Here is a 25972-nt window from a genome sequence, read left to right on the forward strand (position 1 = left end):
GAATTTTAAGTGTTCTAGTTTAGCAATATATTGGAAAAGCACCGCACTAAGGCCAACTTGAAAGTAAACACAATGAAATCACATGAACTCCCCTTAAAACTAGTATGCATTCTAGAATACTCTGGTTGATGGGAGTTTCCAAATACTTTATTCATACTTAAAATTTTTTCAATTAATTTTTTGAATGTTTATTTTTGACAGAGAGAGAGTGCGTGCGAGCATGAGCAGGGTATGGGCAGAGCGACAGGGGGACGGAAGATCTGAAGTGGGCTCTGTGTTGACAGCAGACAGCCTGATGCGGTGTTTGAACCCAAGATCACGGCCTGAGCCAAAGTCTGATGCTCAACCGACTGAGCCACCTAGGCGCCCCAGTAATTAATACTTTAACACTTACATATATGATGCTTTTCTCTGATTCCAGTAAACAGTTTTCAGCTGAAGACGACAGTTAAAAGCTTCCATTTTTTCAACTCAAGTGAATGAGAACATACTTAGTGTACGTGTAGTCATTTATTTGTTCATTCAATATATATTGAGCACCTCTCTGTGCCAGGAACTCTGTTAGCTGCTGGGGGCTAGTGCAAAAACAAGACAGATACAGTTTCTACTCTATGGAGCTTATAATCTATTTGGAAATCTCACCATTAAGTAACTACAGGAAGAAGTAAGTCAACAATTGAGACAAAAGGTGCCTCCATCTCTCAGTTTACCTACAAAACTGTGGCTTCCTGTAGAGGTGGTTTGGATTATGTAAATTGTGATTTGCTGTATACGAGAAATTTCCATTAAAACCTAAAAATACATAAAGTCTACTAGAAACACACTAAATAGTTCTTTCTGAATGTATCTGTTGAATGAACATAAAAATGACAAAGGATATTTTTTTTTTTTTTTAAAGAAAAAAGTGCTACTTATTCTGGAAATACCTTTAACCAAGGCAGTTTTCTGGGGAATTCATGACCGCTTTGGGTTAATGGTCATTGGCTTCATGTTCAGCCCTCAATTAAACTCTGAACTTCAATTGTTATTACTTAATTGACTTGGTTATATTTCATGTCGGCATCTCACAATGACCTTCCTTTGAAAAAATAAAAATTACGTTGGCGTAGCACCATGGGTCTTTGGCTGAGCCTGACATTGTTGCAGGCCCACACTGTTTTATATATGGTTGAGCCTCGAATTTGCTTAGGTTTGCTATTACTAGGGTACCTCCCATCATCCTGGCCTTTGAACTGAGACAGCTCTAGATAAATCCAAGTGATGAGGGAAAAGGAATGAAAAACAAAACCCATCGGTTGCCATGATTAAGATGCAAAATAAATCCATAGATAGGCACTTGATTCCAAGCACAGGGAGTTAGTCTTAATACCGTCACTATCACAATATTACATGATGCATATTTTAAAATGGTGCTGTATCTTTTCCCTACAAGTGACTCCAAATGTTTAGTTGTTCCAGTTAACCAGATGAAAACTTCCATCTCCTTTATTTACACACAAAACAATAAGATCAAGTTGGGTTTATTTAACTAATGAGATCGATTTTTAACAAGTAGGTATGATGCCAAGCTCTAACTATGCTGTACTAACTGAAATGAATTAAGGCATCAAATGAGCATTTCCCCTCCCGCTGTATTGTGGAAAAGTTTTAAAAGTCTTTTTGAAGTACTTTGATCAAGCTTTGAAATCATTTTAGTGGATTGCTATTGTATGAAAACTATAATTTATTGTGCTTGACCTAAGCAGCTCTTTGTCTCACAGCCATATTCAAAACAATAGCAGGAAAGTGAAAACCACAAGGGGAACCCAAGCTGTTCTGGTTATTATTTCATAATTCCATCTTCCTTATTTAATCTTTGGAATCCAGGCATGTTCTTAATAAAAGATCATGTTTACCTTATATGGGAAGGTTCGTTTGGGGCAATACAATCAGAGGGTCCAAACTTCGTCGTTGTCACCCTTCCTTTACCTAAGAGTGACCTTACAGACACATTTGGAAAAGTGCTTCGCTATAAATGGAGACATTGCAGGCAGACTCGTCATTGTTTGCCTTTCGGTTTCCTCTCTCGTTAAGCTAACTTTGCTCCTTTACCCTCATCAAGAATGTCCCGGGGCACCTGGGTGGCTCAGTCAGTTAAGCGCCTGACTCCTGAGTTGGGCTCATATCATGATCTCGCGGTTTGTGGGTTTGAGCCCCACACAGGCTCTGCACGGACAGTGCAGAGCCTGCTTGGGATTTTGTCTCCCCCTCTCTCTGCCCTTCCGTTGCTTGCTGTCTCTCTCTCAAAGTAACAAAAATAAAAACTTAGTTGGGGGGGGGGTGGAAAACAATGTCCCAATTGTGGGATTTTCTCCTCCTATCCCTGCCACAAAGTATTTCTACTCTGAGAAGACTTGCTCCCAGCAGATCACATGGAAAATGGCCAGCCGCTCCCAAAGATGAACAAGCTAGGAGCGTTTCTCTAGTGAAATCATACAGGTATTTCCCCATTTAAGTTTCATCCACAGACAGAATACCATCACCACCACTCAGGCCGAAAGTAGCTGTAAACCTTACAGGTTCTTTCGGCTCCGTTTGCCACATGTCCTGACGGCCTAAACCTCACATCCTGTTTGACCCTGTAAAATCTTATCTGAGAAGTTTTAGGAGTCTTCAAAGGTGTACCAGCTACCTGCTAACCCCCACCCCGAAGACCTCTGCATCAAGAGTTAGATGAAATGCATTTTGGTCCGGGGATGGTTTTCCGGAGAGAAAAAAAGGGTGAGAAAATGTAGTGAGAAAGCACAGAATACATGTCCACATAGAAGGAAATTGGCAAAGGTTAGTGAAGGGGAAAAAGGAGAGGGAGGAGGTGGGTGAAGAGAAGCAGCCTATGAAGACACTAAGCATTTAAATCAGTTGAAACTGATCTAGGTCTGTAGTGCATTGCATGTTAAAAAGAGCAGACACCTAAGGTATCTCGGTTCCACAGGGCCAAGCAACAGCACGTGGAGCTCTCAGGGAGAGGCTAGTGGATGAACCGTTCACTTGGGTGCTGTGTGCTAATTAGCGTGGCCCACCAGGGACCATTTAAGTGAACGACCTCATCCAGGGCTCTAAGCAATCCCCTCCTGGCCTGAGTTAATGCACCCCCGAAGACCAACCATTTATCTTCTTTTCCAGGATGGAACCAAGCCTTGCTGATAATGATCAGGTACATACACCTATAGTTAAAAGAAAATTGTTTCCCCTGGAGATCCAGCTTTCTGCTTTGGACCCTGAAGCTTTTCCCTTTAGGAGTGTTGAGAAGAGTTGACATACACCTCACTAGAAGGCAGATGAAAGAAAAAAAAAAAAAATCTCACTTTTTTTGGGGGGGGGGGGCGGTAAGGGTAGAAAGGAGCCTATGAAGTCACCTTAAGTTATCCGTGCTAGATCAGCTTTGCACTGAGCTGATCCCTTGCCACACTTCACATGGGGTCTTTGTGACAGCAGATGCCTGGCAAGTCTCTAACCACCGGAGAGAACATCATTTCGTTTTACATTGTCCGCACACTCCTGCTTTTTTCTGCGTTGGCATAATTCATTACTGCAGTTTGCAGAATGCTCCATAGAACAAGATTTGGCTTTAATGTTAATGTTCTAATGACGACGACAACAACAAAAAGCATCCTGTCTACTTTCCAGGGCCGTTTTTATTGTCTTAACTAAAAAAACAAACAAGCAAACAACACACACCGGTTTAACACAGATAAAGATTTCTACCATAAAAGGAAAAAGAACAAGGAGGCTTGGAGTTTCCAATTTGGGAACACTACTCTTGTCTCCCTATACCCTTCCAGCTGAAGGGTGGTAGACAGAATAATCACATTCGTTTCAGGTGGGAACAAACTTAGTTTTGAAACTAGAGAAGTTTATCATCCTATGTATGGCTTACTGGTATTGTTCCCATGTTGAAGGGCCACATTTTAAGACCTTGTTCATCAACAGGAGGTGGTGCCGTTGCCAGAGAATACCAGTACCTTCTTATAACACATTATGTCAGGGCACCAGGTATAAGCAGGAATACGAAATGCAAGCACCTCTTCTATTTTTTTAAATTTATTTGTGCGCCCTCATCATAAATTTGTTTAATGCAAAACCAACAAATCCTTGACAAGGGTTTAACAGGCTTTTCAACATCTGTGCAGATGAAATGTAATTCGTTCCTAAAGAAGAAAAAAGCAGTTTAGAGCATGCCATGACAACTGTTTAACAGTGTTTAAGTGTGTGCATGTGTGTGTGTGCACACGTGTGTGCAAAGACAACAGTAGTTCCAGATGATTCTATCTCACTCCCAAAACCTGCGTGATAATTTTACGCTGACACACAAGTCTGCCACAGAGACCTCCTTCCCATTTCATTTTCCTCCTCCTCTTTTGTGGAATGCAACCCACTACAGAGTTAAAAATCACACGTCTGGGCCGGACGTGTTTGTGTCTTTCAAAAGGAAAGGCAGCTGGCAGACTTATTTGCAAACCTCCTTAGGTACAAAATTAACAGGGCGCAAATGGTGGATTTTGTCTTTTGAAAGAAGCAAGCCATGTATATAACTTAGAGGTGGTTGCAGAAGTTCTATTTTTGTTAATATTTCCCAATTTCATCTGTTCAATATTATAAAAGATATAATAGATTTTCAACATGGGGACAAGTCTTTTATAAGTACATTTTCAGGTATAGCTAAGTTAACCTCCCAAAAGATAGGTTTATAATGAATTTATTGGTGTTTTGCTTTAAATCGAAACTTGGTTAGCCGTGTAAAAACTGAGTAGATAAAAGCAAACAAATACAAAATCCCTTTTATTTTGCTTATTTGGAAAACTCTCTAGGCTTATTTCTGGTACACTTAATTCGTTCAAAGCTGAACATTTCTAATGCCTAAATTATCTGATTGTTATGTAATTATTATGTCATATAAAATGCAGATACAAAGCCGTGCACAGAACGTGCTTTTAAAAAATTGTACGCATAAAAATACGGACTACCATTCATACTGACAAGTAGCCGTGTCTAAAAATAAACTTTTGCCCAGGCTGGCACCATGCTTCAATGGTGTCCCTTTTGCCCCCAGTCCAAAGGAGTGTGGTTTCCAGACACAATGTAACCAATACTTTTACATGAGATAAATGGAAAATCTTTGGTGTTCAAATAAGTATCATAAAAAGAGGAAATTCTCATCGAGTCTATTTTTTCAGCGTGGCTCAATGCCAGGGAAGTCAGGAAACCGTAAAGACTGGACAAAACAAGCAGAGGCTACCATCGAGGTCTACTGGAGCCTGGCAGGTGAGAGCAGAAATCTAGTTTCAGCCCCCATGTCTTCCAATCTGCTATGATTGTGCTAGATTATTCCATGATGGTAATTTAACACTGGGGACCTGTGAGAGTATGTGAAGACATCGGGGGGGGGGGGGGGGGGAGGTGGGGAGGGAGAAAGAATGAATAGAGGCTTAGAAAAAAAAAATAAGGGGGTGCTTCGGGAACGGGGAGGAGAATTGAAAAATCACACCTTTCAAGTCTCCACATTTCTTCTTTTGTTCAGTATGAGCAGAAACCATCCGGAAGGGAGAAAGATTATGACTATCTATAAACTAACTGTTTGACAGAGACAGAAATGCTGATAATGAGTGGGTTGTGTCTGTAGTTCTTGGCTGTTCACATCAGCAAGGGATGAAGGAAAACAGAAACTCTTGATATGTTTGTCTAAAGAGGTAGTGGCGTGGCCACGGGCAGCCCGAGTTCAGCTCAAGTTCAGGGCAGATGGTGCCAGGAGTTTACATTGCAGGAAAGTAAAATTGCTTCCGGATTCACCTTTTCCTCCCGGCTTCTCTTCCAGGACCATCGGGGTCAAGCTAGGCTATGGCATAAGGTGACAATGTCCGTGGGGAAACAGGCTTTGAGCAGGATGCCCCTTTCCCGGTTACAGTCCAGTTCCTGGATAAAGCCGTACCAATAGATGACTAAGCCCGGCCCAAATCTGCAAAAACATGAGAAAATAACATGTGTGTTGGATCAACAGAATTCTCGAGAATGGTCATCTCTGAAGCATTGCGATGATGATTAAGGGCATCATTTCACCAAGTTTTTGTTTTGGTTGCTGTAATTGTGGCTGAGGGTGGAACTTCTAGCAAGCAGCTGGCTTACTTTAATACAAGTACTACTACAATCTCAGAGTTAGTACCTTTCAAGGAACCTGAAGTATTGCATATACATGCGCGACCCTCATCACTTTTCAGTAAGGTGTTCTCAACTTGGGTTGACGTGAGCAACTGAGGAAGGATAAAACTAGACTCTTAACAGTGACGAGTTACTGTTGGGGAGCACCACACTTGGGATTCTATCTCCTAATGTTACCTTATCTCCTAACCTATTTTCAACCAAGGGGAAAACAAAAGGAATAATGTAAAAGTAGAATAGGTCAAGGTCCTGTTCTGACTAGAATGCTCTATGCACATACCAATGGGGCCAGAGGTCCCTTTGGTCATCTCCTCTCTCAACTCCTCAAAAAGCAAACAAAAATCCAGATGACCACTGGGATCCCTCAGAGAGACCTTATCCCCGACCCTTCGTGTCTGTGTACAGTCTCTAAATATGAGCACGGCGTGAAATTTGGTCATAGGTTCTTATCATGAAGATGATGGATGTCATGTAGACCATGAAGTATAGACAGATGCTGGCTTAAATCCTCAATCTTTCTAAGTTGTGCCTCCAAATTATCTCCAATTTTTGTTAGTTGCAGACTCAGGAAGTAACCCTGTAGAAGACTTTACCCATCAGGAAGTTGAGACCTTTAGGCTGGGTTCATAAAGATGTAATCACGATCAATCACTGTGCACACAGACATGTTTTGCCCATCAGTTTCACCTTTTTTTTTTTTCTACCGAGAGTACTTAATTAAAGGGCAGCACTACTTTTGGTGTCATGTTGCAGGAATTTTACAGTGAAATCATAAATTATGAATGTTAGGTTAGTAAAAGGATGTCTAAAAACAGAACTGCTTTCTGTATTCTGACATTACAGCAGGCTGAGCCACGTTAGGCCAAAAAGCTTTTTTCCTTCCATGATTTATTATATGCTGTAGTGTACTTGCCAAAACTAATAGTCCAAGATGGGCTGCAAGATACTATATGCACAGGAACAAGTTCAGTTGGGTGTCACAGAACGGTAGCCAAGTTGTATCCAAGATTAATTGAACCTTTTCGGCAGAATGGCAACTCATCTACTGATGAGCGGCTCCAGGGGACATAGGAGCTGTGTACAGTGGGGCGGCCTTGGAGCACTGGACTCGATGGTATTTACCTGCCATTGGGGGCTGGCTTCAGAGAAGCCTGGGGAGACCTTACTTCCAGTTAACTGGGGGTTTCTTAGCAACTTGTAGTAACAAGTGTTTGCAACTGGAACATATACCATTTGGTATCTCTATCTTACAAAAAGCTCTGGTTACTATCAAAAGATCTCGGATTTGTCACAACAAGCCTGGCAAGGGCGGGAAGATCTACAATCTTGTGTCTGCGAAGCCTCGAAATTTCCTATCAGTGAAGCAGCCCTGGGTCACAGGGCTCTACAGACCTAACACTGAGCTCAACACATTCCTCCGCTGTCTTATGCAGCCATTCAGGAGACCATGATGTTCTTTAGAAAGGCACTAATATTTTTACAAAGGGAGAAAAAAAAATGTGATCTAACCAGTCATGGAAAAGAACAAAAGAATATATGGAGGTCATAAACAACAAGCTCAGTGTTTTAAAGATTTAATAAAACAAAAACACATACCACCAAGCACTGAGAGAGCAAGAGCAGCCTACACTTTCCCTGAACAGCTAAATCATACGCCAAAGGACACGAAGCATGACAGCTCTTTACGAAAATGGCATTTTCCGGGCAGAAAAGCCAGGCTAGGAAACACCTCAATGCCCAAGAAAATGGACTTGTTTCTCTTTTGAGGCAACAGAGGAAATCTGCAACTGGAAAGGGCTTTCCAAGACTGTGAATCTGAACATTTCACTGTAGTGGTTCACTACTAGGACTCCCTGAAGGTAGTATCACTGATCTAGAAATTCCTTTCAGAATATGTGAGTAGTGACACTTCAGAGGAGTCTGCTATCTGAGTCTTTGTTTCTTAGCTTTTGGATGGAATTATGTTAACTTAGGCACTATTAGCCCTCTCATGTGGCTCAAAAGTTCTGATAATGTGTGCTTAATTAAAAACAAAGCAACACAACTTCTCTTTGTAAGTGGCAATTGGCAGGTAAAGGCTGTCCAGTTAGGTGTTCTTTGAATGAAAAAATAGGAACTTATTGGGTGACAAATTTGGACACTGAATGACAGAGCACGATTTGGCCTTGTTCCCGATACCTACTTTAGTGTATTTCTTTCTCCAATAATTCACGATCCAGAGATTATCAAATGCTGGCAAGATCACCTTCTAGCAACCTATCTGTTTATGAAGAGGCTGAACACATTAAACAACTTTATAGAGTCAATTTTCCTTGGTTATCTGAACCAACAGAAGGGAACATTTTGGTCGATAATTTGAAAAACCAAGCAATCCAAGTTTAGCATTTCCAATCCAAGGTGTAAACCGGGGAGAAAATAGGACCTAGGACATTTTTTATGTAGGTCAAGTACATGCTCGTGGGTTGAATGATTTCATCTCTTTGATGCCTGTTCCCATTTATTGTGGCACTACTAGACAAGAATGAGATCACTGCAAAGGCAAACATAACCTTTGTGACCAATAAAAATCAAAGAGACTGTTAATGGCATTTAAAAGAAAACAGTCTCTGGGTCTGAGGGAATGTGCACAGCAGAGGGCTGGTCTACTACTGCGATGGCAGCCCTCCCCACCAGCCGGAGGAGACACTCTGGAATGGGGTGTATATGGGTATCTGAGTTGACTCCATTAACACATTTCAAGGTGAACTCTAATTTCCAGTTTACTATACTCATGGTCCAATAACAAGATCAAAGACTCCATCCAAATGGATTTTAAAAACTCTTGTGGAGCAGAGACGGAGAACTCAAGTGACTTTTACACAAGTAATTTTGTTTGCAAGTAAAATACCGCCACACTCGCAAAAACAACAAATACCTCCTGACACAAATGGGTGGTCAAAGTCCCAGGACAGACCTCGAGAATATGTATGAAAGATGAAGTTCCTCGTAAGTAACAACCTTACAAATCTGTTTGAAATGCATGTCTCTGGTTCCCTTTCATTGTAGAGTATTTAGAGAAATTCAACAAGAGACTGTGGAGTGAAAGCTGGGGACCCTTTGGTGGTTTTTGTGCATAGGTGTCTCCCAGGCATTATCTATTTCGCCACTTGTCTCTGCTATATGGTGACCCTGCTGAGGAAAAAAGACCCTATTTTCTTTATCCGTGTGTTCTCTAGGCCTAGCATGGTTCCCTGGTGCCTGACAGCCCTGCTCAAGGACACGGTGGAGAACACCAAGTTCATAATAGGATCAGATAGCTTTGTGCCAGTCGCCCAACCAATGGCAGTTTCCAGAGAGGCATGCTGGCAGGACTCAGCTGCTACCATGGCTTGGTGTTTTTATTAGTAACCAAGATGAGCACATAGATGGTCTATTTTGGGATCATGGGGATGATAGTAACAGTAACAACGTTAATTATCACTTTCAGAGCACTTGCTATGTGCTATTCTAAGTGCTTTCCACAGATCTACCCATTTAATTCTCAGGGCAACTTGATGAGGCAGATGCACTTAATGTCCCCATTCTGCAAATGGAGAAACTAAGGCACTGAGAAATTAGGGTCTCCTAGCTAAAAAGTGGGGGAACCTGTTTTGGAGCCCAAGGCAGTCTGGTTGCCCGGTCTGTGACTGTCTCACTATGAGGTAGTGATCTGTCTAACTGGATGTCACCCTGTATGATAGACTTTAACCAGAAAAAGAGAGGAAATGCCCTTTGTACTGGTTAGACCATGCCTAGAGTGTTTTGCAGGGTTGGTGTCATGTTTTAAGAGGAGTATCTCTGGTCTGGAATTGCTCCAGAGGAGAACTCTATGATACCTGAGGAACTGTTAGAATAACCGAATATTTGTGATGTAGAAATAAGCATGTAGGGTGAGATAACATGCTCATTCACTAGCCTCTGATTTTTAGAGCACTCCTGGGAAGAAGTGATCAGATTCACGCTGTAGCTCTTGAGCACAGACTTAGGGCCAATGTCTGAAATTTACCAAGAATTGTATATTGATTCAACCTGAATAAAAAGTTTCCTACAGATGTAGCTTTTGACAACATGGAGTGAGCTGCCTTACAAATGGGTGACAGTTCTGTGACTGGATCTACTAAATTGAAGCTGAACTTCTATCTATTGAAAAACATAAATAGAACCAACACATGAGTTTTTTAATACAAAATCCTGAATACTCAGCATCTTTTGGGAAATTAGTTGATCTGGCAACAATCAGCTGGAGCTAAGTAACAGTTGCCCCCTTTTGACAAGACCGGTTTCAGGTTTGCTGCAGTCCTCCCCATTCTCTGTTAGTCCCTGATGTTAAGGCTCCACATCAGGTGCCATTTAGCATCGTGCTTGTTCTGTGGCCTTTAATTGTAGAGATACATTTCTCCATACTCCTATCAAATTTGGGAAAGCAAAAGATAACCTCATGTTTCAAGAAAGAATTGGAAGGGGGCATCTGGGTGGCTCCATCAGTTGAGTGTACGACTTCAGCTCAGGTCATGATCTCGGCGTTCATGAGTTCAACCCCCACATGAGGCTCTGTGCTGACAGCGTGGAGGGTGGAGCCTGCTTCAGATTCTGTGTGTGTCTCTCTCTCTCTGCCCCTCCCTGACTCACAGTCCACTTCTCTAACATTAAAAATAATTTTTTTAAGGAATGGAAGAAGCCCATTTCTTACGTCCTGCCTACTCTGCTCATTTTGTTGTCCTCTTGTCCCCATGGACATTTGAGTTCTTGACCTCAGCCCAGAGATGTCACTCAGAGGTTCTCAAACTTGGGCCAGAAACTCTGGAGATTGTAATAGACCTGTTATGCACCTCGAGCACTATCCTCAGACAGAAAAAATAAACAGGTCTTATTTTTTAAATGCACATAAAATATTTCATTCATATGTGGAACTTGAGAAAGTCAACAGAAGACCATGGGGAAAAGGAAGGGGAAAAATATGGTTTCAAACAGAGAGGGAGGCAAACCATACGAGATTCTTAAATACAGAGAACAAACTGAGGGTTGATGGGGGGAGGCCGAGGTGGGAGGGGAATATTGGTGACAGGCATTAAGGAGGGCACTTGTTGGGATGAACACTGGAAGTTGTAAGTAAGCTATGAATCATGGGAATCTACGCCCAAAGACAAGAACATCCTGTAGACACTGTATGTTAGCTAACTTGACAATTTATATTTGCAACCAACAATTTTAAAAAATGCACAAAAAATAGAGTTCACAGCTTTCAGTCATTATGTATTGTCTAAGTAGATGGAATCTAGAAGCACAGCTATAATCACGTGAAGGATAGAAATAACTGTTTTAAGTATTTTCAAATTTGGCAAGATTGGGGGACACTGTTTTAATTGGTTATAATTTCTATAGGTGGATATATTACATACAGGTAAAAAAGCATATAAAAGGGGAGTCTATTAAATGGGTAATTCTAAAGCATATTAAACATGTCTGAAAATACAAAGATGTTTGTAAGTAACCTGTCCATGCACATAAGGTTCCTCTTCACAGTAACAAGTGAGCTAGAAGGAATGTCATTTACGGATTGCATCGGGTCCCATTTAGAACTCACTCAACAGAGGGCAGTCTCTATCTGTAGGAAGAGAGGCACCCAAAAGAAGCATCAAACCAAATGTGGCAACAACAGGAATGAAAAAAGACCCACAGGAGGGGTAGTGCTGGAGTTCTGAGCTGTAGCTAAGAGATGCAGAAAGGTATTGTGGTCAACCAACATCTAAGGTGACCTCAGTGATTCATGCCTCTGGGGATCATGACCTTGTGTAATCCCCTCCCCCTTGAATGTTGGCTGGAACTAGGGATTTGCCTCTAACAAAACAATATAGCAAAAGTGGTAAGAATTTACTTGTGATTAGGTTACAAGAGACTGACTTCCATCTTTGCTACAACACACTCTCTTGCCTTCTCAACTTGCATACTTTGATGAAACAAACCGTCATTTGGGAGAGGCCCAGGTAGCAGGGAATTGAGGGTGGCCTGTGGCCAAGCGTCTGAGAGGAACGGACAACAGCTCCTGAGGAGCCGAATCCAGCCAACAACCACTGAGCGAGTTTGGGAGTGTACCTTTCGGCAAACCTTCAGCTGAGACCACACTCCCTGGGCCAATGTCTTGAATACAGCCTGTGAGAGACAGGGAAGAAGAAAACCCAGCTAAACTATGCCCATATTCTTCAATCACAGGGGGAGTGAGGTAACAAATGTATGTTATTTTCACTCCTTTAGTTTGGGGGTAGTTTGCTATACAGCAATACACACACACCAGACTAGTCAAATACCCTTCTTCACATATGCAGTATGCAAAGTCCTGGTGGCTTTTTATACTAGTTACACTTTAACCCACAATCTACAGCAGAAGGCATTACTGTATGAGATTATAAGTAGCTGCTCTTCATCAAGACTGGTCAGTTTTTTTAAAATGTTTATTTTGAGAGAGAGAGCGCGTGCGCACAAGGTGGGGAGGGGCAGAGAGAGAAGAAGAGAGTGAATCTCAAGCAGACTCCATGCTGTCAGCAGGCACTCCAAGGCTAGTAACTTATCAAGCAGATCTGCACTTTTATACTAATGGAACTTCTTGGCTCCTAACTTAGACTATACCAATACCTCTGCCTGCTATTTATCTAGGACACTGGGGTTACCCAAGGATGTATAGAAATCATATATAAAATGAAGAATTCTGGACATTTTCTCCAGTGCTGTGGTTTTTTCCCCTCGAGTTAGAGAGAGAGAGAGAGAGATTGAGAGATAGAGAGAGAGAGAGAGAGAGAGAGAGAGAGAGAGAGAAATGTGTGTGAGCTGGGGAGGGGAAGAGAGAGAGGGTGAGAGAGAATCTTAAGCAGACTCCATGCTGTCAGCCCAGAGACCAATGAGGAGCTCGATCTCACCAACTCCAAGATCATGACCTGACCCTAAATCAAGAGTCGGGCGCTTAATGGACTGAACCACCAGGCGCCCACCAGCACATGGTTTTGGTGTTGGTTGGTTATTGGGCTTCTGAAGCTGCAAACATGAGGGACAGAGATAGGGTGTGAGAGGCTGGTTACAGGTGGGATACTTGCCAGTCAAAGTGAGTGACTGCTGACAACTAGAGAAGAGACATTTAAAAACCTCCAATTGTGGCAATCTAATGCTGTTTGGTGGTGGGGTCAATAGACTTTGTCAATTACGGGTGCTGAGGACAGTCCAGGATCAATCAGTGGTTAGGTTTTGTTACATTAAGAGCAGGGCAATCTGTAATAGATTTTTAAAAGACTACCACCAAGAATGTTTTACAAATGGTAGTTCAGTGAGTGAATTCTTAGTTTTCCTGAAGAATTTAGCTATTCTCAGTCACCTAGGATGGCAGAGTACAGATGTTGGACAGAACATGAGTTACAAATCATGTCTTTCGCTGCACGGTTTTCTCTGTGAGAGACTCAGGTATGGACAGAAGATTTGGGCCCACATTCAGGAAGGATTTGCTTACTCTTTCTTAGCTATGAAAAAAAAATACACCCCTTTTCCTTTCCATATCCTTACACTATTGTTTATAAAGCAGGCATTTCTTGGATGGTATCTTGTAGAGAAAAGGGAAGAAGATTAAGTGTCTATTGTCAGACCTCGCTTCTTCAGAGAGTGCTGAAATCAAAGGTAGATGCAGAAATTCAGAGACACCTAGATACCGTTTTGCTTAAGTTGGCTCCAATAAGTAACTCCCTGGTTGGTTTCCTGAAGCCTTTGTGGCTTCTAGGTCTCTACAGATTCGAGAGAGCCCTTGGCCAGACATTACGTCTATAAAGGTATTGTCTAAATACATATTAAAGGGGCTCCTGTCTGGCTCAGTAGGTAGAGCATGCAACACTTGATGTCAGGGTTTTAAGTTCGAGCCCCACACTGGGTGTAGAAATTACTTAAAAATCAAATGTTAAAAAAATACAAATATAAAACGATCTGATTCCAATAACCAACACCAAAGAGGTAACAAACATTTATGGCACTTGTTAAGCACCCGGCAGTGTTGTAAGCCCTTTTATGCGTACAGATTAATTTGATATTCCCAAGCAACCTAGGATTGTCCCCATTCTACAGAGGAAAACTAAGAGGCACAAAAAGGAGGCTTTGAACTTCAGCAGTCTGGCTGTAAGGCTTGTGCTTGTAACCACTACCCTGGTCTTTATACACCAATTTCAACAGTCATTCCACTTTGAGACGTATTTACAACACCTGTAAAAGAGACGAGCAGGGCCCTGGAAGGCAGGCGACTAATCAAAAGCCCAGTATATAAGTTGAGATTCACCTGTCTACAAGGAATAATTCTTCAAGTGTGAAGTCAATAGTTTCACACTAAGAAGTTTATCCAGCTACTCATTTCGATTTAAGTGTCACTGTGTTTGGGAAGTATATGGAAAAGCAACTTATAATTCAGGTAAAGAAATTAAGATGATTACTTTTGAGGGAGCATATTTAAAGCATCTGACAATCAGGAAAGTAAACTGGGGAACGGGAATTACCAAATCGCTGCATAAAGTTCGGAGAAGAGAAATGTTTCCCTGCCGTGAGGGGATTCAGAAGTTATGGGGCAGAATCTAAACATGAGCAAAGAGGAGTAAATCCAGAACACTGCCGCAGCCTGTTCATGTAAATGGAAATAAACAGCTGGAATAAGTTACGAGGAAAACTGAGGGAAGCAACGGGTCTAAGTGAGCATATCACGTGGAGATTTGTCTTCCCAGAAAAGAAGGTTCAGACTTGCTAAGCAGGGTTGATGCAGTGAACCCCAAAGGCCCATCTTTGCTTCTAAAATACCTCTAGTATAGACATGTAGCTTATGATTGTGGCACTAACTTGGCTCATCTGTGTTTGTCTTCAGCCCTATGAGAAAAATCACTACATATTTTTTGAAGAATCAGAGGCTTTTTATGTCTTTTGGCAATACAGTGTACAAGGCAAGGGTCGTGGAATTCATGTATGATCACAAAATTTGCCTGGGACACAGAATAAGGCAAACTCGTGAGATTGATCTAATACTCCTCTTAACGAGCTAAATCAGCATGATTACATAAAAAAGGATTCTTGGGGTGCCTGGGTGGCTCAGTTGGTTAAGCGTCCAACTTTTTTTTAGCTTAGGTCATAATCTCGCGGTCAGTAGTTCGAACCTCACGTCGGGTTCTGTGCTGACAGCTCGGAGCCTGGAACCTGCTTTGGATTCTATGTCTCCCCCTCTCTCTGCCCCTCCCCCTGGTCGTACCCTGTGTCTGTCGGTCTCTCTCTCTCTGAAAAATAAACATTAAAACAAAACAAAAAAAGAATTCTTGATGCACTAGGGTTCTAACAATACAAATCTGGATTGACATAAGTTTTAATTGAAAGATAACAGGACTATGGAATGATTTGATGAGTTACTCATGTTTCTTGTTCATGAGTCTTCAATAATAAAAACAAAACAATTTCATTGCTTGAAATCTTTGTTTCCCACCCAAATCTTTTCCTTCAATTCACAAAAAGCCCTTCTCCAAAAAGGAGAATAGCATAGTATATGTGAAATTATATATATACACATACACACACACACGTGTATGTAGTGTGCATACATATATTGCATGCATGCATATATATTACACATGTATACTATGTGTATACACACAGTTTTCTCTTTCTCCTTTTGAGTTGCTGTGTGGGCTCTGGGAGATATTCTGAGGATGTGTGCAGGCATGTGTCTGTTGGAAGTCAATTGTTTCACCATCAGAAAGACTTGCATGTGGTTTTTATGAAGGATGAATTCTCAAACATGCAGCTCAGGACAGCGGAGAAATATAAAACATCTTGTAACTGTTTTAAAATAAACTCTTCCACTGTTTATTTAGTTTTAATCTGTGTGTTGTAGATTGGTTATGCACTTGTTAATCACTGTTGTATGTATCTCCAGACAGAGTTGTAAATAACTTTTCAGTCCAAGTGAAATATGCTTGCACATGTTTATATGCAAAGTATGTATTTATGCGTATGTGTAAATATGTGTACAATAATAATAGATTAGTGATCATGTAATATAGTATCCTAAGGTTCTGGCACTATGGTCAATTTAATATACGATGCAAATACTCTTTCTGTAGTTTCTAGAGATGAAAAATCTAACTTGGTTGTTTCATTTACTTTTTTTTTTTATTTGCCTGGAAGGTCCGTGTTTGTAAAATGAAAGGAACAAAGGAAGAGAACCCTAGTTAGGAATGTTCTTATTCAATTCCTAGATCCTGGTTACTACAATTGCAACTTTATCTCTTTGTAACATCAACTCACTAGAATTTGGAAAATAGAAAGGCAAAAATATAAATACGGATTCACTTCAGGCCTTTATGCCACATAGAAAATAAACAGAAAATACATTATTTTGACGAAAATTTAAGATGTATATAAATATACAGCCACAGGCACCTGAAATTCTCCTTGATGTTTATGTAACTTGGCATTTTCATGTCGACATTAAATTGCCTGGAAAAGTGCTTAATTTCCACTCCACTTTGCCCTGTGTTGGATACACTTAGATGCCACACTTCCAGTTTCTCCAGCCTATTGTAAATTCTTACAAGAGTAAAGCAGAGATGAGTGGAATAGAATACAATAGCAGAAGCTATTTTGTTTTTAATCTGCTGTCTTTAATATGTCTTCTTGGAGAAATGTTTATACCTGGCAGTGGTGGGTCAGCTCCTCTACATTTTACCTAGTAAGAATGTGCGCACGTGCACACACACACACGGATCTGCATGCAAGCTTGTGTCTGTGGCTTCATAGCAGAATAGGACAGTTTACGAGGTCATGACCAATTCTGCAACTCTGTACCTGGCTCAGGTTTTAATAATGTAGGAACAAAAGCTATTCACATTTTAAGTAAAAAACAGAAGTTATCAAGTGAATACAAGACATGCTAAAAGGTCCACAGCAAAATAATTACAATGATGTGTTATTCTAGAAGTCTTCCCAGACCAGGAGAGTTTTCAGCTAAGTTGTATTTATTCCTCTAATGGCCCTTTTAAGTTTTCTCCATTATAGATTCACCTTTTGAGGAGAGAAAGAGTGGGATGAGGGGCCAGAGAGAGACTTAATGGGACGATGGAGTCAGACACATATTGAGATTACTTCATTGTGAAATTGTAGGATAAAACTTAACTCTGATAGCTCTGGTTTTTGTTTCAATTGAGGACATATGGCGTAGGCATCTTCTAACGGGAAGAGAGATCAAATGCCTACACCCTAAAAGTCGCAAAGGACCCAAGGTCCAATCTACTTGGACTTTGACTTCAAGTGAGGGAACACTTCAGGGGGACCTTGGATGCAAATTATATCTCTCCACCTAGAATTTATACCCCAGCCTTCCTCCAAAAGTTGGGGTACTTTACAAAATTGGTTGTGTGAGTTATTACGTTTTCTCAGTTATTTCCCCAGGGAAACATGCCAAAGGCAAGCCCATCATTTCAGCTGATTTAGTGTTTGATGCCAGAGAATGTATAATTGATATGACGACCATAATGGATAGTGATTGCCTTACTGGTAAAGCCTTGGCTGGCACCGCCATAGTCCATTTTTGGGGTTCACCCGTTAGCCTACCACAGACTTGCTCTGGCGAATTTTGAGGTTATTTCTTAACTTTTCCTTTCTAGCTGTCTGAATATTAGAAATTAGCAATGTTGTAAAATATAAAGGTTTTCTTACATAAATATTGCCTACTCCAAATATGCATTGTCACATAGTCTTTTATTATTAGGTAGAGGGAAAATGGGGTCTCTTCTTCCTTGGCTCAGTTCTCAAAAGACGACCGGGTAACCCAGAGTTCAGTCAGATGTTTATCTCAAGGCACAGGGAGATTTATGGGTTCTGGATATATAAAAGTCTGCTTGAAATAAAAAATTATTGGAATTTTCATCCTTGGCAAAGTCAAATAACTTAAGGATTAAGGCTGATACATGTTGCTTTATAAATCTATCATTAACCAAATGTGACACAATGCTCCAGGTATGTCAAATCCCAACTTGCTTTAAATGGGTAGTTAACATTTTCTTACAATAAATATTTCACTATAAGAAAAATCTCTTTGGCTAACCAACATAGTCCTCAAAAGCAAACCTCCCAGTTTTATAGATCCACAAACGCCAATTCTGGAAAGAGGGTTAAATTAGGAGTTGGAACCATCTAGGTTATTAGCAAAAGTGGCCAGGTAATAGAAAGCCATAAAACAGTACTCAGAAAGTAAAACATGGATCATCTGGCCTTGCGGTTATCAAACACTTCCAGAATATAAGCTCCATGGAGGCAGCTTGTATTTCGGCAGCCCTGAGGAGTCAGCCAAAAAATGCTGGCTGAGCAGATATATGAATGCATGAATGAATACCCCGGCAGAGCTCCTGTCACAGAAGCTGTGAGTGGTAGCAAAAGATTCCACCCCCCCACCCCCAATGCATGTTAACTCTTGGCCATGCAGAGAAGCAAATCTATTTGCTTTATATATTTTTGAGGAAGACAGAGGGAGCAGGGGAGGGGCAGAGAGAGAGGATGAAAGAACGCCAACCCATGAACTATGAAATCATGACCTGAGCCAAAAATCAAGAGTTGGACACTTAACTGACTTAGCCACCCGGGCACCCCAAAGTCTTTTTTTTTTTTTTTTTTTGAGAGGGAGAGAGAGAGGGGGAGAGAGGGAGGGAATCTTAAGCCGGCTCCATGCCCAACATGTGGAGTCCGATGTGGGGCTCTACCTCAGGACTATGAGATCATGAATGACCTGAGTCACCATCAAGAGTCGGACACTTAACCGACTGAGCCACCCAGGCACCCCCAGAAAGTCCTTTTTAAAGGTGAGAAGATGAGCCTTTAAACTGTGCCCAAAGTGCCCAATCTGGAAAGCCAGTCCCAGAGGTTTTGCTATTAGGAGTCTGTTTTCCAGGTTGTTACTGGGGGAGAGAATGCTGTGGTTTAAAACCTGGCAGGAAACACGATTCCTACTCCCTGGAAGGGACACTACTGGCGTTTGCAGTACTGAAGGGAGATGGGTAGGAATTGGCCATTCAGGAGCCAATTGCTACACGCAGGTGGCTCCCAAGTCCTTTCAATACAATCAATTTAGGTAGGCTTTTGTTTACTGTAGCTTTTATCTAGAAGATAAGGTTGTAAACATGTCACTCAAAGTCAAGTGCTACTGTTCCCAGCCATATCTCAGCAGGTTCATCTGTTTTACTTCTTCCTCCCTTTCCAAATACCTTAAGGTGTTTAAGATGAGTGAAGAGATATCCAACTATTAAAGTGAACAGTATTTGTGTATGACACATGGGTTTGCACTCAATGAACCACAAATACCATCCAGCGGTGCCTGTATCTTTCTCAAGTTCAGCAGGAGCCTGTGTGTGCTCCTCACCGCTCTACTCTCCAACACATCAACCCTCCAACATGAGCTTTATGCCCTTTTCAGTAGTGCTCCTTTAAGAAAATTGGAGTCTGATGGCTCTATGTGGGCGTGAGGCTTTTTATTTATACTCTGTCTCTGCACCAAAGGGGCACGTACAGTGAAACAGCAAAATACAAATAGAAAGTTGGGCTCAGGAGAAGAATATAGCACACATTCTCATTTTATTATGAAAATGAGTTTTGAAGGTCAACTCTACAGTTACAAAAATTTAAATCTAAGCCTGTAAAGATCTTACCCGATTTTGTATGTAAAGGTGTTATTTAGTTAATGGATCCATAAGATGAGGCTCTAAGCCAGGGAAGTTTCCAAGTGCTGAGAGAAAAGGCATCCTGGGCCAGCTCCAGGTGACAGTTACCAACAGGACAGTGAGGTGGGCAGGACGGCCACGAGCAGACACACACACAGCAGGGGAGTTCAGCTAGCTGTCACCTGCAAACAGACCTCAGTGCTGGAGAGGGCTGGCAGGCCCTCCCAGGCGAGGTGTGGGCTGTGTTGAGGGTTCACACAGTGGAAAAATACCTGATCTTTCATTCTTTGGGTTTTGACTCATTGTCCAGGTCTGGGCTTTGTGAGTAATTGTTCTGTTTGGTCCCCCTCTAGATACAACGAGAGTAAGGCATTCTAGTGAATGTAATGCCCTGTAGTTAACCCCATTTCTGACTCAAGTCACCTAGGTTCAAAGCCCACTTGACTGACATAGTCCCCATCTGTGTAATTGGTAAGAGAAACAGACCATTTGATTTCTTTAGGTAAAAAATAATACCACTGATAGTCATACTTACCATCATAACCATAATCCTAACAGCGGCTAGCACTTACTTAACCATCACTATGTGCCAGCTACTCTTCTGAGCTCTTTGTCTGCAGTATCTTGTTTACTTTTTATTTTGGGGAGAGCACAAACAGGGGAGGCGAAGAGAGAGGGGGACAGAGGATCTGAAGCCGGCTCTGCCCTGACATGCTGAGAGCAGTGAGCCTGATGTGGGGCTCAACTCATGAACCACGAGATCATGACCTGAGCCAAAGTCAGATGCTCAACTGACTGAACCATCCAGGAGCCCCCTTCATTATCTCATTAAAAAAAAAAAAAAAAAAGGAAGAAAGAAAAAAAAAGCAAGAAAGACTTTAATGTTTATTTTTGAGAGACAGAACGTGAGCAGGGTAGGAGCAGAGAGGAGACATAGAAGCCAAACCAGGCTCCAGGCTCCAAGCTATCAGTACAGAGCCTGACGTGGGGCTTGAACCCCCAAACTGTGAGACCATGACCTCAGCCGAAGTCAGACACTTAACCAACTGAGCCATGCAGGTGCCCCTTCATTATCTCACGTAGAACAAAAGCTTTGTGTAGCTACCATTAGTGCTTTTATTTTCATAGTTAGAAAACTATTACAGGGCTCTGCTAACCTGTTAATAATGACCATGAAGAGTATTAACACTTGAATACTTTCTTGTGTCCAAACGCTGTACTAACCTCTTCATACACATTATTTAATATATGCAGTGAACCCATGTAGGAAATACTAACAGTGACATTTTACAAACGAGAAACTAAAGATGTGGAGAGGGGACTACCTCCTCACACAAGGAGATAAAGCGCCAAAGTGGCCAAGATGCCAGCCCAGATCTGTCCTATGCCGTGCTCCCTCTGTGAATAGCTATGCTACGCTGTGGTACATGCTTGGGACTCTCCTCCGTGCTTTTTCAAGTCCTTAAACACATCACTCCACAAAGAAATACGTAAGAAACATTACATCATTCCAACCCCCTTCCCATCCCAGTCTCTAGTTAAGCTCCTATAGGTGTAGTTTCACTACAAATGTCTTACTACAGGACTCTTCATGTAGAAGTCCTTCTATAAAATGCAGAAGCCGGAAGGTGATCTTCATGCACCTCCCAGTTTGAACTTAGTTTGAACTTAGCTGTCTATCTAGGAAGCAGACAGAATAGCCTTTGTATCCTGGAGTCAAGACAGATTTGAGAATAAAGCTTTACAACACTTTAATTTGTGTATGTTCATTATTGTCCCATTACAAAAATTCTACCTAATAAAGAAACTTCTGCAACCCTTGTTCTCCCCTCCCCAACCCACGAACGGATAGATTTATATCTAGAGGTCTGGAAATAAACCCAGTAACAAAAAGAAAGCTGGATCATTCAGGTACTCATCAAGGCAGCTCTACGAAGTACTCTACTCCATGTGACCCAGGGAGAAAGCTTAAAATGAAGCATGAGTAAACGAGAGTCAGACGTCTCTTACATTTTTAACTAGGCTCGATGCTTCTCTGAGTCAGAAAGCAGGAAAGGTCACTTCACAGTCATTCCTGCCCTTAAAAAGAAAGGCTGATCAGCGTCACGTGACCAGGAGAGACTACTTCAAAAGACACTCGACAGAAAACCGACGTGATGTCAGTGACTCAAGCTTTAAATACGGGCTCCTGTTCTCCATGACATGACACTGTTATGCCTATTTCCATAGTTAGGCCTCAGGTTACACGACAAACAGGGGCTGTACACACACCAATTTCAGGGCAGGGTCTTGAAGCTTCTTTGGACTTGGTCCTCAACTTTTTCCTATGAGAACAAGAGCACTGTGCAGCATTTCACCAGACTTAATAGTTCATCTTTGTAACAAATGGTTTTATTATTTATGAAAAGATAGAACATGAAGAAACAAACTTGAGCTTTATTAACTAGTATTGCAAGGCTCTGGAGAGATGATAAACTTCTGACTTAGAAAACAAATGATGGTTGCTGTTTGCAGTTGCCCTAACACACACACACACACACACACACACACACACACACACACACACCTGCTTCTGGGGTTTCAAGGCTGGCCCTTCAAGCAGATGGGGACCACACAATGGATCCTCAGGAAACTGAGGGCAAGTACCAGTTTCTAAGGGTGGCCAGTCCCTTTGTCTTCTTGTGGTTGATGAAGGTGCTTTATCAGACAATTGTAGTAAAGAAACAGGACTAAGGACAGATTTTTTTTTTTTTAAGTAACAGGTGAAAGATCATTTGAGTGTGGATAATTGCAGGGCCAGATTCAGAGGACAGGACACGAGCTAGTGAACTCTGGTTCTATCTTCAGCTGATGGTGGGCAGAACACTTAAAAGTTATTGGACATATCTGATCCTCAAAAATGCGGTATTTTGATTAGACAGTTGAGGAAACAGAGGCTCTCAGACGTCAAGTGACTTGTTTAAGACCATACATGAGCAACTCACGGTGTCTCTGCAGACAGCCTCTCCCACCTCCCTGTCCGGTGTTCCTGTCCCCATGCACCCCTAGCCTCCTTTTTGTCCTCACTGCAGAACACAGAGGATATCACCTTCTGCGTTCCTGAAAAGGATGCCCTGTTCCAGGGAGGCAGAGAGGACACGAACACAGTCGCAGTTTTCCAGGGGGGGCTCTCAGTAGTCGGGAGACAAGGGGGTTAAAAAGTAGTATGAGGAGGAGACCAATGTTCTCAGAGAATGGTGCAGGGGGTCCTGTGGTAGCCCAGAGAAAGTCAGGGAAGGTCCAGGGCAGAGATGAGGCGACCTACAGAGTAGGTCTTGAAATCGAGGCTCACTAAGAAAAGATTCCTCCAGTGGAGAGACAGGCACGTGCAGACAGAGTGCTGAGACAAAGCATGGAGGTTTTTGGAGCAGCACAGAGGTCAGAAAAAGCAAAGACTGTGGGCATGGCAGAAGACAGCTGGAAAAGGCAGGTGGCAGGGGCGCTGCCGAGGGCCAGAGGGGCACTGTCTAGCTGACCAAGGCGTTTTGAGGGCCGAGGGGAGGACACACGAGCCCATTCCTACCAATCCCATGTTGCCTGCACACCAGCCCTCTGCCCCAGGGTGAGCCTCTTTCTTGAAACCCAAATACCCCGGGCTATGTTTCTGTGTGGAATTTCTGAGCTAAATATTTACTTTTGTGGGGCCAACGTATCTACTACAGCTCACTTATTTGGGGGTAAACACATTAAAGAAAAGTATACATTAAAACAAATCTTTCCCCCTCCACCCACATTTCCACTCCATATAGAAAAAGAAAAAAAAAAAAGACTGCCATTCAAAAAAGAAAAAAAAAAACCAAAAAAACTCTTAAAACCATACTGAGAGCTCAACTTTCCGGAGTCTTTGGGACAGAGTATGTGTATGTAAACAGTCACAGCTCTACTCCATGGGGTTCCTCCAATTTGTATTCTTTGAGAAGTCAGCCGGGATGAGGGGACTGGCTGACAGTTTCCTTAGTGACTTACACACCAACCTTATTTTAGTTAACAGGAGGCATTAGCTAAGTTTTACGAAGATAAGGACTTCCAGGAGTGAGTTCCCTTCCGGTTGCTTTCCGATTGAAAGCAAAAGGGAGAGCCTCAACGGAACGTGTAGTTTTACTTTACAAACTCCGGGCCTCAAGGTTGGCCCCACAAAAGCCACTGGGGCTGGTGCTGTGGTTTGATTCCATCGAATTGAAAGCAATCTGTCAGTGTGGAGAGGAGTTACGGAGGTTATTTTAAACATTTAGCTAAGCTTGTGACTGTCTTCTTTTAGAGGCATTCCTGGCTGCAAACTGCCTCATCCTGGGTGACATAAGACAAGCTATTGAATGAGGTTAGACTGAGGTCCCTGCTGTAGTCAGAGAGCTGGTCCACTCATGTGGCCATTAGCTGATTAATAGGTGTTTATTTTTAGGGCTTGAACTCACAGGCTGTACTAAGGCCGATGCAAGACAGTATTTGAAGTAACCTGTGAGTGCCTCAAGCTTGCAAAAGGCCGTACTTTTTGTGCAATTGTTGTTCTAGCTTAAGTCCTGGTAAAATTTAAGGCCAAAGACAGAAAACCCCATCCCTTTCCATTATAAATGGGGGCCACTGTAAAAACAGATCCATAGCACTATTAAAAGAAACATCTGGTCAAAGAAAAATATGACCAAGTAGTGCTGGCAATGGGTGGGACCCAAACTTTCATTCAATGCTGGATACTAAATAACCAAAATTCCTATTTTGTAATGAGGTATTTACGACTACAGATACATGCTATAAACGTGCTATAGAACATATTTGGATTTATACAATTTACCTGGAGTTGAGATTCTATGGGATTCAGAAGCAAAATGGCAAAGTGAACTGGTCTCTCATTGCCAAACACTAAATTTAAAAGATGTTACAATTTACCTATTTGTATTTGTTTAAGGTTTCTCTCTTCCACAGACAGAATGTTCCATGAAAGCAGTATCTTGTCTACTGGATCATTACCTCTCATTTAACAATGTATGGCAGGCACACAGACACTGAATAAATGTTTGTTGAGTAAGTGAATGACAGGTAGAAAAGTTATGCAGAGTATCTTTGCACCACTGTTTTGCGTAGGTCTGGTCTAGATCTTGAACCTAATGGCATATACAGGATGGGCCGAGTGGTTTAAAAAACAGTGCTATTACTTGCTTTACTTAATCATTTGCCTTTGTTTATTTCAAGAGCCTTCCTACTTCCCCAAGCACTAGAGCCATTGTTTTCAACTGGCATAGTCAAAGGGAAGTTAAAGTCACTGCTTTTCACACTTTACATTTTTTCTTCAGGAGTTTGCTAGAATAGTTCTGCAAGAAAATGTGCCTGGGACTTTGCAAGTTTAAATTTATCATCTCAACCTTTGTGGTGTGTATGTAATATCACAACACTAGCATGGCTTCCTTACCTTTCAGTTAACACAAATCCACGTCTAGCCAGATTTCTGAAGGACAGCAACCCCAAGAAAGATGTATTTGGAATTTAGGACTGGGAAAGATTGCCGGCAAGAGTCCCGATTCCTTGCCAATGTCTGCTTGAGGCTGCAGATCAAGGTGCTATTTTATTTAGACTTCACAGAAAGACACTGAAGATCTCAAGAGACCCAAAGTCCAGTCTGTAAAGTTGTTACATCCACAATCTGATCAGCTAGGCTCCTAACGGGGACACATATGGCAATTTACCACCGCGATTTCCACAGGGAAGCAACCCTTGTGCCTTCTGTCTATTTTCATGATATATCCAACACAGATCAATCACCCTGAGCTCCTGACACATTTATAACGCCCTTTAGGCTTATTTATGGACCAAGCGAAGGTTTTACAGAAACAGACTACAGTCACATTTGAAAGAATTCTTTCATCTCACCCAAGATTATGCACTGGATAATCTAGACTGGATCTCTCCTTGGTAGGACTAGGAGTCCCCATGTCATATTTCGAAGACTTAAACTCAAATGCTTTCAGATTGTCAGACGCTCTCTTAAGCTCTCCAGCATGAGATTAGACATTTCAGAAGATGGGTAT

At 41.8% G+C, this 25972-nt stretch overlaps 1 protein-coding gene across 7 annotated transcripts in view; it reads right to left on the bottom strand.

The window, feature by feature from the left end:
- The window catches only part of CDIN1 (CDAN1 interacting nuclease 1), a 282241-nt gene that overhangs the window by 62545 nt on the left and 193724 nt on the right, over positions 1 to 25972 (bottom strand). For 3 of the 7 annotated variants that reach the window (XM_015066408.3, XM_015066406.3, XM_053224195.1), the window contains one exon: positions 3657 to 5992. The exons of the other annotated variants lie outside the window; for them this stretch is intronic. In XM_015066408.3, coding sequence (XP_014921894.1) covers positions 5863 to 5992 — 130 coding nt within the window. In that variant the 3' untranslated portion in view covers positions 3657 to 5862. Of the gene's footprint in view, positions 1 to 3656; positions 5993 to 25972 lie in introns of those variants that run through there. 7 annotated transcript variants of the gene reach the window in all.

This window comes from Acinonyx jubatus, chromosome B3, assembly GCF_027475565.1.
Source record: "Acinonyx jubatus isolate Ajub_Pintada_27869175 chromosome B3, VMU_Ajub_asm_v1.0, whole genome shotgun sequence".
Taxonomy (NCBI): domain Eukaryota; kingdom Metazoa; phylum Chordata; class Mammalia; order Carnivora; family Felidae; genus Acinonyx; species Acinonyx jubatus.